The sequence below is a fragment of the Peromyscus eremicus genome, chromosome 9 (genome assembly GCF_949786415.1).
Source record: "Peromyscus eremicus chromosome 9, PerEre_H2_v1, whole genome shotgun sequence".
Taxonomy (NCBI): domain Eukaryota; kingdom Metazoa; phylum Chordata; class Mammalia; order Rodentia; family Cricetidae; genus Peromyscus; species Peromyscus eremicus.
Window position 1 is genome coordinate 89,795,089 of NC_081425.1, and position 12,852 is coordinate 89,807,940.

The 12,852-nt window shown below is 38.8% G+C and overlaps 1 protein-coding gene across 3 annotated transcripts in view; it reads left to right on the forward strand.

Moving 5' to 3' along the window:
- The window catches only part of Ankrd28 (ankyrin repeat domain 28), a 150,627-nt gene that overhangs the window by 86,891 nt on the left and 50,884 nt on the right, over positions 1 to 12,852 (forward strand). For all 3 annotated transcript variants that reach the window (XM_059274071.1, XM_059274072.1, XM_059274070.1), the window contains exons 4-5: positions 544 to 614; positions 12,327 to 12,527. In XM_059274071.1, coding sequence (XP_059130054.1) covers positions 544 to 614; positions 12,327 to 12,527 — 272 coding nt within the window. The remainder of the gene's footprint in view (positions 1 to 543; positions 615 to 12,326; positions 12,528 to 12,852) is intronic.

The window sequence follows — 12,852 nt, forward strand, 5'->3', positions numbered from 1 at the left end:
AACCAAGAAAGATACGTAAATTGGTTTGTTTCTTCTTTGTTTTCCTACATTTATAAACATTGGATCCATTTTTTTACAATAACCTTATAATATCAGTCTGTTTATAGTTAGACCTGTACAACTATCTTTGTGTTACTTTATGACATAATACATTCATTAGTAAAGAAATGCAATGAAGATTTTAAATTAATATACAATTCATCTTGGAGTAAAATTGTGTTCATTTCTTTTAAGTATTTGAGGTTAACACATACTTTAAAGTAGGATTTGATTTTATCTTGAATATGCTCTGTATAAAGGTGGCTTTTCTAGCCTAGATATAAAATGGTGTTTATTTTATTTTTAATAAAAAGAACTGATTCCTTTTTTGATAATTACATCAACTTAAAAGAATGATTTTGTTTTATAACTTAAGGGTAATTTATTGGCAGAAAATATACAAGTAATTTTTCAATTGTTATCCAATTGGGACTACATCTAACTTTAGATTTATTAAAAATAATTCGTATAAAATATTTCAATTATTTTTTCTTCTTGTTACAGGAGCTAGAGTTAATGCCAAAGACAGCAAATGGTTGACACCTTTACACAGAGCAGTTGCATCTTGTAGTGAGGTATGACATTTCTCTTAGTCAATGTATATAAAGAAGCACTAAGTAAGCCTGCATGGGTCCAGCTTAAAACTGCATTTTTAAAAGAAGAAAAAAAACTACTAAAATGTCTAGGCTGGTCATTTTACTTCAGAATTTGTACAAACTAAGCTAATTATTGCGTTTCTCCTTTTGTGTGTAAGGCTCTTAGAGTCTGGAGTAAACAAGAGTAGAAACCCTGTATCTGTCCCTCCAAGAGAAAGAAAGCATTTTTTTAATTTATTTATTTTTATTTTTTATTGGTGTTTTGTCTGTCTGTATGTATGTCTGTATGAGGATGTCGGATTCCCTAGAACTGGAGTTATAGACAGTTGTGAGCTGCCATGTGGATGCTGGGAATTGAACCTCGGTACTCTGGAAGAGAAGTCAGTGCTCTTAATCACTGAGCCATCTCTCCAGCCCGAGAAAGTGTTTTTCTAATACATAATCCTCTTTAAGTCTTTTCTTTACTGGTTCATAATACCCTGTCCCAAGGCTTTGCTGAACATAGTGTCATCAATATATAATGATTAATTTGAAGAATTTATTTGAATGTTGAAGTTAATTTTAGGAATATTACTTTTAAGTACATTTGTGTGTGTGTGTGTGTGTGTGTGTGTGTGTGTGTGTGTGTGTGTGTGTGTGTCCCCGTCTGTCCATGTGTCCATCCCTGCATTCATGCTCTCGTGTGTTTGGGCATACCTGTATATGTATCTAAGTGTGCTTGCATTTGTATGCACATGCATGTGGAGGCCCAAAGTTTACATCAGATGTTTTTCTTGGTCACTACCCACTTTATTCATTGAAATGGGGTCTCTTTCTGAACTCAGAGCTCACCAACTCTGGTAGGCTAGCTAGCCAGCTTGCCCTGGGTATTTTCTGTTTCTGCCTCCAAAGTGCTGGGATTATAGGTAGCTGCCACACCTTCCTGGCTTTTTTTTTTTTTTAAACAATGGTTCTAGGGATCCATACCTAGGTCCACACACACTTGTACTTTATCAAACACTGTGCCATTTCTCCAGCCCTTAATGCCCATTTTCGTTTGAAAAGTATTGTCTTAATGTAATATGAGGTGTCTCCCATGGATAAAAGACTCTTTCCTGTTTATAAGTCTATATACTGTTTGTGCATTAAGATAACTGACATTTTTAGAAACTATTCTTAATGTTTTTGCTATCTTCTAGACCTTATAACACCTTTATAAGAACAGATATTTGAAGGCAGCTGTTGAGTGACAGAACCCGGACCTTACTTTTTCTATCATTTTACTGCTTCATTAAAGTACATGAGATACTTAACTTGCCCTTTCATGTCTCTTTTTATTCAGTTTTCCGTATCCCCAGAGGGAGCTACAGTTATGATTTATATACTGTCATTTTCCCTGTAGAATTTTGTAAAAATTGAATCAAACAATATATACTATTTTTGTTTTAATTACTGCAACATAACCTTTTTAAGATTTGTTGATGCTGCCAATGTTAATAATGAGTTTCCCTTTATTGCTGAGTAATATTAAACAGTTTGCCTTTGCACTTTCTTATTGATAGATATTGGCATATTTGATTTTATGACTGTTCAAAAGAAACTGATATGAGCATTTGTCCTTATTGGGTTTATTTTGTTTGTTCAACTTGACACAGCTTGTTATCTGAAATGAGAATTTTTTTTTCTCTTTTTTTCTTTTGGGACAGGCTCTTACTCTGTAATGTAGGCTGACATCAAACTCCTGATCCTCCTGCCTCATCCTCCCAAGTGCCAGGATTGTAGATGTGTATCACCATACCCAGCTTGGTCTGCTGTGTGCCGGGGGTGGGGGGTGCTTTGCCTGCATGTATATCTGTGTACCACATACGTGATTTGTGCCCATGGGTACAAATACATCCAGTACCAGTTCTCCTGGCACTGGAGTTATAGATGATTGTAAGCTGCTGTGGGTCCTGTAAATTGAACCCAAGGCCCTTTCAAGAGCAGCCAGCACTCTGAACTGCTCGACCATCTCTCCAGCCCCAGAAGAGGGAATCTTTATTGAGAAAATGGTGTTATTAAGATTTTGGCCTCTAGGCAATTCTATGGGCTGTTGTCTTGATTAATGGTTGATGTAGGAGGGCTCAACCCACTGTGGGTGGTACATCCCAGGGTAGGTGGTCCTGGGTTATATAAGAAAGCACACTGAACGAGTTAGGAAGAGCAAACTAGTGAGTAGCACTCGTCCATGGCTTCTGCTTACCTGTCCCAGGTTCCAGCCTTTAGTTCCTGCTCTGCCCTCCTTTCCTGACAAGCTGTAAGATGAACAAACCCTTTCCTCCCTAAGTTGCTTGTGGTCATGGTGCTTTATCACAGCACTAGAAACCCAACTGACTAAGGCAGCAGCCTTGAAGAGGTCTGTTTATTTTCTCTAACTGGAATGGAGTTGTGGGGTCATGGGCCTCTGTCTATCTTTGATACACTGCCTGACTTGCTCAACAAGCTAGTAGATTACTGAGCACCTCCTCAGTTTTTTTGCCGACCCTATCAAGTACTAATGCTGTTTCCTATATTTCAGATGGTTCTGATTGATCTTTATTTCAATGACCAAAGTTGTGCTTATGTCATTTAGTCACCTTAAACCCTTGTAACTTTATAGCTATTCACACTTTAATGTTCTCCATTCTAGCGGCCTGCAAGAATATATTATGGAGATTCAGCTGTATATTGAAGCTATACCTAGAAAATTCAAGACATTTTTCTAGAGGAAGCCATTTATCAAGGAATATTCGGTGTTATTCAGTTTTTAATATATCAGCTGTCTTCTGCTATGAATTCTTGTGTGCCCATATACTAGTAGGCCATTGGTGAACAGTTTAGCTTCTCAGACTAACTGCTGATCCACTTGGTAACTAACACCCCTGCAGGGCCTAGGAGACAGGCGGGACTGTGGATGCATAGCTTTGTTTCTTGTACAAATGAAGCTCAGACCATCCCTTGCCTTCAGGCCTAGTAGCACCACAGAGCTATTGACTCAGGACAATAGGGCTTTTTGCATAACCAGGTGTAGTAAAGACAGGGGCAGATTTTCTGGTCAGAGCAAGAGTCTTGTGACAGGGAGAGAAAACAGGCAGAGCAGTGTGTTTTCTCAGCAGAGGAGAGGAGAACAAGGAGAATTTCTATAGATGGTAAGGCAGAGTCATGTGGCTGGAGAGGAGAGGAGAGGGCAGAGTTTCCCAGGGCCAGAGTAAGGAGCAAGGAAGGAAAGATGGAGGATGAAGGAACAGAGGACAAGATGAGTTCAAAGCATAGTTGCTTGCTAAAACTATGAGGACAGGAAAAGTGGGCACAGAGAGAAGCTGAATGTGAGGACAGAGCTGAAGCCATATAGATAGAATTTTGTCATAGAGGAATAAAGTAAATGGACAAAGAGCATGGTGTATGTTGTGCCCTGGGCGCAAGACCCCCAAAGAGACCACCAGAGACTTGAACTCACCGAAATGCAAAAGCAAGGTTTATTTCAATTCAAGCCACGGCAGGGACCTCGGTCGAGCACCCCGACACAGTGGAGGCTAGAGGAGGTACCCACCCCTCTGCAAGCTCAGTTTTTAAAGGCAAAAACCACAAGGTTACATCATTTAGGGGTGCTAGTTCGGGTACAATTCTGATTGGCTCAAGTTATAGGGGCTTTTCAGAATTTGTGTTATCTTACTTTGTAGTTTTAACCGGTTGTTTGATAAACTTTATAGATTACCTCCGGCATTGGGGCATTCTGTGGTTAATCAGTTCCTACCACATGGCTCTTCAAACATTCTGACTTTGTCCTGGCACTTATCAGCAGCTCTGAGAATTTTGAAACTCAGGCCTGTTTCAAGTTGGGGCGAGCGGCTTGTTTGAAATGGGGATGCTTTGGCTCTTCAGTGTATATAGATTCTTTCCCTCAGATAACCTCATGCCAGATGTAGTGTCTTCCCCAGGACTCTGGGAGGAATCTTCTCAGGGCAGGTCCCTAGGAAAATTCTGTTACTCCATGTGAATTAGTTAGTTATATCTTATAGTAATTTTGAAAAGAATGGTGGTCAGTTAGTATTCTCATTTTCCCAGATAAGAGCACCAAGGGGCAGTTTTACAAAACTTGAATAGTATGTCTTATAAGTGATAGAATTAAGTTCTTTATGTGCCCAGGAGTGAGAGCTGAGTAATATAGTAGTTCTATTTTTTTTTTTTTTTTTTTTTTTTTTTTGGTTTTTCGAGACAGGGTTTCTCTGTAGTTTTGCGCCTTTCCTGGCACTCACTCTGTAGCCCAGGCTGGCCTCGAACTCACAGAGATCCGCCTGGCTCTGCCTCCCGAGTGCTGGGATTAAAGGCGTGCGCCACCACCGCCCGGCTATTTTTAATTTTTTAAGCAACCTCCAAGCTGATATCCATAATGGCAGTATTCATTTTCACCTCCAGCAGTGAATATGGGTTCCTCTTTCTCCATATCCTTCCCAACATTTGTTGACTGACAAGCAGAGCCAGTGAGCTGTGAGCTTGACCAGCATCTGCTAGGAGGTCTTATGTCACCTGGAGTGTGGCACTGTTGGAAGTTCCAGAAAGTCCTTAAGAGCACTGGCCAGGGGCTAGTTCTGCCAGGTGGGCCTGTGTGAACTCATCAACTATGCAAGAAATTTGAAGGTGAAATTTGACTCATAAGCCAGAGTCACACAGTGGGCAGTCTCAAAGTCCCTTTGCAGATGAGGATCAACACAGTGGCTTGAAGTGCCCCATCTCAGGGAGGACAGTAAGATCCGGGGCCACCTCCAAGTTTTGTACTGTTCCAGTAGGCATTAACTTTGCACTCTCAGGGGTCACAGCTTAGGGTTGGCTCATTAACACATCAGAGAGCCTCCCTTAGGCTTGGCTCCTCTCTGAGCTGCCTTAGGACTGGCTCTTTAACACAGCGTGCACACGTGACATTTTTCAAAATCACACAGAATAGTTTTACACAAGATGGTTTTATGTTCCCAGCACTGTCAGATTTATTTATTTAGATTTATTTACTTTGATTTTATGTGTCTGAGTGTTTTGCCTGCAGAGGCCAGATGAGAGCCTTAGTCTGTAGCATGAAATCTAATGGTTAATGTTATGCCCAGATTGGGACCCCAAAGACATCACCAGAGACCTTAGGTTCAGAATGCAATAGCATGGTTTATTTCTGTTTGTTTACAAGCCGCGGGCAGGGAAGCTCGATCCAAAGCACTCACTCGTAGTCGTGAGGCCAGGAGGAACTTGCTTTTTCTTTGTGTGGCTAGCTTTTTAAAGGCAAAATCCTCAAGCCCTTCAGGGGGGTTGGGGGAGTTTTGCACGGGTGCAACTCGGATTGGTTTATTTTTATCTCTGTTCTCTTTTAATTGGGTGAGGGTATGTAACCTTTGAATTTACTGGTTGGTGGTTACAATTTATTACTTTGGGGGCAGTCCAGCACAAGTCCCAGGCTTTGTCCTTGAGCCACCATGGGGGCTGGCTGGCCAAGCATGTACTGCACATAACTCTAAGTTGGTGAGGGGCCCCAGAGAGTAAACATCTGGCTGAACTTTGAGCAGTCAGAGTACGTGCAGAAAGGGAGCTACTGCAAGGGCTATGTCTTTTGTTCATGGCCCTCCCAGAAACTGCTTGCTCAAGTCTCAGGAAACTGAAATTGAGGCCTGATCTCTGAGAGAAGACTGAGCAGCCTGTTATGGCATCTGCTTGGTCCTTTCAGTTAATATAATAAAAAACCGAGAACCAGATATTGGGGTGAAACTGAAGATATTGGGGTGAAGCAGAACAAGCCACAGCCAACCTCATCTCACCAACTCCTCAGCTTGATCCTGTCTTCTCAGACTGAAAGCCTCTGAGTCCTCACCCAAAAGGATCTCAGCTGAACTGCTTTATTGATCCCCTAGATCTGGAGTTACAGATGATTGTAAGCTGCCATGTGGGTGCTCAGATCCAAACTGGGGTCTCCTGCAAGAGCAGCAAATACTCTTTAACCTCAGAGCCATCTCTCCAGTCCCTGTTACTAGTTTTCTTGATGATGAGTTGGGGTAAGAGTAGTTTTAATTTGTGTTTCCCTGATGGTTAGAGAGACTGAGTACTTTTTAAAATCAGTTACTGGCCATCTGTTTAAGACAAATCTTAAAAGGTCTTATTAATTTATCGGGGACTATGGGGATCCAGCCCCTAGATAGTCCCCTCCCAGGGTCCGGGAAGAATCTACAACCAGCTGATAATTAATCTTTGATGAAAGGAAATGAATCTATGTACACGAGACTCCTTAGTTCGTACACTTTATTATTCTGTGACAGTTCTCTCTCTACACAGCTTCTATTCTCTCATGTCTAGCTCCTTTCTTGCCTGATTTCTCTATATTTACCTACCTCTAGGTTCTATCTTAATTCCTTCATATAGTTCTGACCCTTCTAGGTTCTCATCTATCTAGTTCTTTCCCCTATCAGCTCCTCTCCCATCTTCTCTCTCATCTGGCTCTTCCTCATCTTGTTCTTCCCCATCTTGCTCTTCCTCATCTTCCATCTCGTTCCTCTAGTCCTCTCTTTTAGCCCTTCGATCTAGTTCTTCCCTATCTCAGTTTGTTCCTCTCAAGTTCTTACCCATCTAGTTCTTCCATTCTCTTTTCTCTTCTCCTCTCTGTGCCCTGGAAGTCCCGGTATATAAAAGGGAGGGTCCGAGCTAAACTGTGTAAAGCTATTACTTAACATCCACCTCTCCTAAGCCATGTCTCCTTGTGGAATTTACCTTAAGTCAGGAGACTTGTATGTGGGCTCTTATCACTGTTAGTCCTCGGAAATTGGGTGACCACCTGGGCGGTGTCTCCTTGTGGAATTTACCTTAAGTCAGGAGACTCGCCTGTGGGTGGTTATCACTGTTAGTCCTCGGAAGTTGGGTGACCACCTGGGTGGTGTCTCCTTTAGTCCTTGAAAATGGCTAGGGGAGATATCTGATTCCAGAGAAAGCCTTTCCTGGGGCTGTTCTCCAAATGCCTGGAATGTGTATGTCTAGAGAGTGATCAGTGCACATTGTTAGCCCTTCTTAGGGAAAAATCAATTGGGAAGACTATGAAGGCACACGTGATTTTTATAACAGAATACAGCTGATATGTAACAAGCCAAGTAACACCAAAAACTCCTTGGGATTTGGCTTCCTCTGGAGGAATTCCCTGATTCCTCCAGGTAGTGACTTTGCCATAACCAGCTGAGTTCTTATGACATATTCCTGCGGCCTGCAGCATTAATTAAAAACCCAGAGCAAGATACTGGAGTGAAAACTGAGAGATCAGAGAAGGAGAAAGAAGCCAGCCACATTCTTACCCCTAGGAAATCCTCAGCCTAAGAGAGAGCTACTTCCTGTATACTCACACCTATAAACCCTTTCTGTGCCCTGCCATCTTACTTCCTCTCTCTGGTCAGCTTCTTCTTTCCACCCAGCTCTATCATTTCCTGTCTGTACAGACCTCCAGACCTCTATGGTTAACTAGTGCTGGGATTAAAGGCATGTGTCACCACGCCTAGCTCTGTGCCCAGTGTGGTCCTGAACTCACAGAGATCTGGATAAATCTCTGCCTCCCAAATGCTAGGATTAAAGGCATGTGCTACCACTGCCTGGGCCTTATGTTTAATATAGCGACTGGCTTTTTCCTCTGATCTTCATGCAAGCTTTATTTTTTCGAGCACAAATAAAATATCACCATACATCTGTGTCTCTCTGTTTGAAAACTGCTCAGTTTACTTGCCCGTTTGTTGATTGGCAATTTTATTTCCTTAGTATTTAATTTATTCAGTTCTTTGTAAATTCTGGAAATTAGCCCCTTGTGTAAAGTGTAGCTGAAAAGATTTTCTCTCTTCTTCGCTGTTTCCTCTGTTGATAGTTTCTGTTGCTAATAGTTAAAATTTCATATAGTCTCATCTGTTGGTACTTAAGGCTAGTTCCTGTATAAATGGTGTTTATTCATAAAGTTCTTGATGAACCTAGTATCTTGAAGAGTATTATCTGTTTTCTTTTATTTCAGTGTTTCAGGTTTTAAATTAAGGGATTTGATTCAATTTTGAATTTTTTTTTTTTTTTTTTGGTTTTTCGAGACAGGGTTTCTCTATGTAGCTTTGCGCCTTTCCTGGGACTCACTTGGTAGTCCAGGCTGGCCTCGAACTCACAGAGATCCGCCTGGCTCTGCCTCCCGAGTGCTGGGATTAAAGGCGTGCGCCACCACCGCCCGGCCTTTTTTTTTTGTGTGTGTGTGTGTGTGTGTGGTTTTTTTTTTTTGTTTTTTGTTTTTTTTTTGGTTTTTCGAGACAGGGTTTCTCTGTGTAGCTTTGCACCTTTCCTGGAACTCACTTGGTAGCCCAGGCTGGCCTCGAACTCACAGAGATCCGCCTGCCTCTGCCTCCCGAGTGCTGGGATTAAAGGCGTGCGCCACCACCGCCCGGCTGAATTGTTTTTTTAACAAGTTGAAAAATTAATCTGATTTCATTCTACTGCAGATAAAATATCCAATTTTGAGAGCACCATTTGTTTGAATAGGCTATCTTATTTTCAAATACATGCTTTTTGTCTCCATTGTCAAAATTAAGTGAGCATAGCTTTGTCTTTTATTTCTGGGTCCTCCTTTCTGTTGGTCCTCCTTCCTGTTTTTGTGCCAATACTAGACTGTTTTTATCACTATACTGATGATATAGTTTGGGAGCAAGTATTGTCATAATCCAGCAGTATTCTTACTCCTTAGGAGTACTTTGGCTATTTGTGCTCCTTTGTGGTTCCTTATGATTCTTTAATTGGTTTTTCTAAATATATCTAGTGTGACAGTATACTTACTGATTTGTTTATGTGATCTGTGAATATATCAGATTTTCGATAATTACAGTAAGTCTGTATATTTTTGATAATACAGCAATTTCCACAATACTAATTCTGCCAGTCCAAGAGTATGGAAGGTCTTTCTATCATCTAGTACCTTGTGTGATTTCCTTTTTCAGTGTCTTGAAGTTTTTGTTGTTTGGGGGTCTTTTTATTTTTTGACTAGGTTATATTCCTAAATACTTCAGGTTTTTTGGAGTTATTTTGATTGGAATATTTTTATAATTTATTTCTCTGAGAGTACATTGTTGGAAAATATGAAGGCCACTGTTTGTTTTTTTATGTTGGTTTTTTTTTATTCTGCAACTTTATTGTGTTTATTAGATCACAGAGATTTCTAGTAAACTATATAGTACCTTTTAAGTCAAGGATCATGCCATCTACAAATAAAAATAATTTGACTTCTTCCTTTCTTATTTTTATCCATCTTCTGTGTCTTTCTTTTGCTATAACTAAGACTTTGAGTACTGTATCAAATAAGAGAGGGGAGATTGGGCATTCTTATGTTTTATTCCTGCTTTTAGAGGAAATGCTCTCAGTTTGTCTCCATTTAATATAATGTATGTTATAGGTTGGTTGTACACTCTATTATTTTGAAGTATATTCCATCTATTCCTAATATCTCCAAAACTTTATCATGAAGGTATAATGTATTTTGTCAAATATCTTCTTAAAATCAGTCAAAATGATTATGTGGTTTCTGTCCTTAAATTCATTTATATGGTATATTATATTTATTAATTTATGTTTGTGAACCAACATTGCCTTTCTGGGATGAAGCCCACTTGGTCATAATATATAATCTCCTTAATATAATATGTTCCTGAATTCTGTTTGCCAAGTATTTTTCTGAGAATTTTTGCATCTATGTTCATTAAAGAAATGGGTCGGTAGTTTTCTTATTGTTGTTCTTGTGTCTTTACCTGGTTTGGGCATCAGAATAATACTCACTTCATAGAATAAATTTGGTAGTGCTCCTTCATCTTCTGTTTTGTGGAAAAAGTTAAGAATTGGTAAGAGATCTTTCTTGAAAGTTGGATAGAATTCAGCAGTGAATCAGCTTTCTGGACTTTCCTTTGATGAGAGGACTTTGACTATGGCTTCAATCTCCTTTCTTGTAATGAGTCTGTTTGCATTATTGATATCTTCTAAGTTTAATTTTTTTAGGTGATATACATTTAGAAAATCTATTTCTTCTGAGTTATCTGGCTTTTTAGAGTATAATTTTTTATAATGGTCCTAGTAATGTTCTGATTTTTGCTGGAGTCTGTTATGATGACACTCTTGATCTAAGAACCAATTCTGATTGATTTTGTGTTTTGTTATTTTAATGTTTATTTCTTTAATTTATTCCCTAATCTTTATTATTTCTAGCCATCTGCAGAGATATGCTTTATTCATTTTAGCAAGGAAATGAAAGGAACCTAATTATTCATCAAGAGATGGATGGATAATTAAAATCTGATACAAATGGAATATTATTCAACGCTAAAGAAAAATAAAATCACAATTTGCAGAAAAATTGATGAACTTACAATATATAATATTAGTTGAGGTCAAACAGTTTCAGAAAGGAAAAATACTGCATGTTTTTCCTCATGTGGACTCTAGTCTGTAATTTATATATTTATATATAATGTATATAAGCAAACAAATATGTGTGTACAATATACCATGTAAGAATGGGAACAAGAAAGGGTAAATGTTAGGTGGTGAGGAAGGGTGGAAAGCAGTTATCAGACACAAGCTATGAAAGAATATAAAGCTCATTGTTTTTCTAGTTTGGCTCTCATGATTTGAGGTGGAGGTTGTGGTAAATTAAATGCATAAAATAATAGTTGATACTGAAAGTAAGATCTTTTGTGAAGTTCCACAGCTTCAGGATGACTCTTCTAACCATAGAAGTTCATGCAATTTGGAGTCTGGCTGACTTCTTTGTGTGATGTTTTTTATTTGCAAGTTCTTGAAAATAAAGTTTTAATTATTTTAAAAAGTCATAGTATTGAGATTCTGTTCTAGTTCTGTTGCTTTTCATTTTCATATGTGGTTTTGTACTTACCTACTAAAGATAGGATTATCACTGTAAGGAGACAGTTTTGCTGTTTTAATTATGATTATATTGCTAAATGCCAATGACATGCTAAATTCCTGGAATCCTGCATACATCTACTTTATAAAAGTGATAGTGTAAGGTTCCCATATGCTTCTAAGGAGATGAATTTCTCAGTACAGTAATGCTTTAGTTGCTTCAGTAGTAACATGTTAAATATCATTGCAATAAAAGACCTTTTATGTACTAATTTAATGAGCCAGACCTAGTGATTTTTTTTTCACTTGGTAAAATGTAATGCATAATTCTTTGAGAGATGAAAAATATCTTTTTAAGTTTCTGTATATTTAATATTAAATAATAAATCTTATTAAAGCTATGCTATGTATATGCTAATGTATTTTGTTAATAAGAAACAAGATATGAACACTTAATGAAAAACATGCATTTTATCAAGATACATCGTTTTATGGCTCTAAGTACTATCTTTAAATTCAAAATACTTTCTTAAATTCCCATACTTGCCGGGCGTTGGTGGCGCATGCCTTTAATCCCAGCACTCGGGAGGCAGAGCCAGGCGGATCTCTGTGAGTTCGAGGCCAGCCTGGGCTACCAAGTGAGTCCCAGGAAAGGCACAAAGCTACACAGATAAACCCTGTCTCAAAAAAAAAAAAAAAAAAAAAAAAAAAAAAATTCCCATACTTATTGTGAGCTCCTTCAAAACTTTTATTTTCTCCATATGTCTACATCTTCATAATTTCTAAAAGTATTCACTCCTCTTGTTTATATTTTAGGAAGCAGTTCAGATACTTTTGAAGCATTCTGCCGATGTTAATGCTCGAGACAAAAATTGGCAGACCCCTTTACATATAGCTGCTGCTAATAAAGCTGTAAAGTGCGCTGAGTCTTTGGTACCTCTTCTGAGTAATGTGAATGTATCGGATCGAGCAGGGAGAACTGCATTACATCATGCAGCTTTCAGTGGGCATGGCGAGGTAGGTGCATTCAATTAGAAACTGATTGTCTTTCTTCCAGCCTTCGAGTATTAATGAATTTGCCTTCTTTTAATTCATTCATTTCATAGGAAAAGCAAACAGAATTTCCCAGCTTTTTTCTTTTTCAGTGATATAAGTGTTCTCAAATTTAAAATTTTACTTAGTACTTAATACACATACACTAGAATTTCACAATGACTTAGAATGACAGCATTGTGAGCTCTAGGATAACAAGATATGTATTCTGTCATTGTCTAGAAAGTACAGGGAGACAGCAATTTCACTGTTCTTTCAGAAGGAAGGATAATAGCAAAGAAAGGCAGTG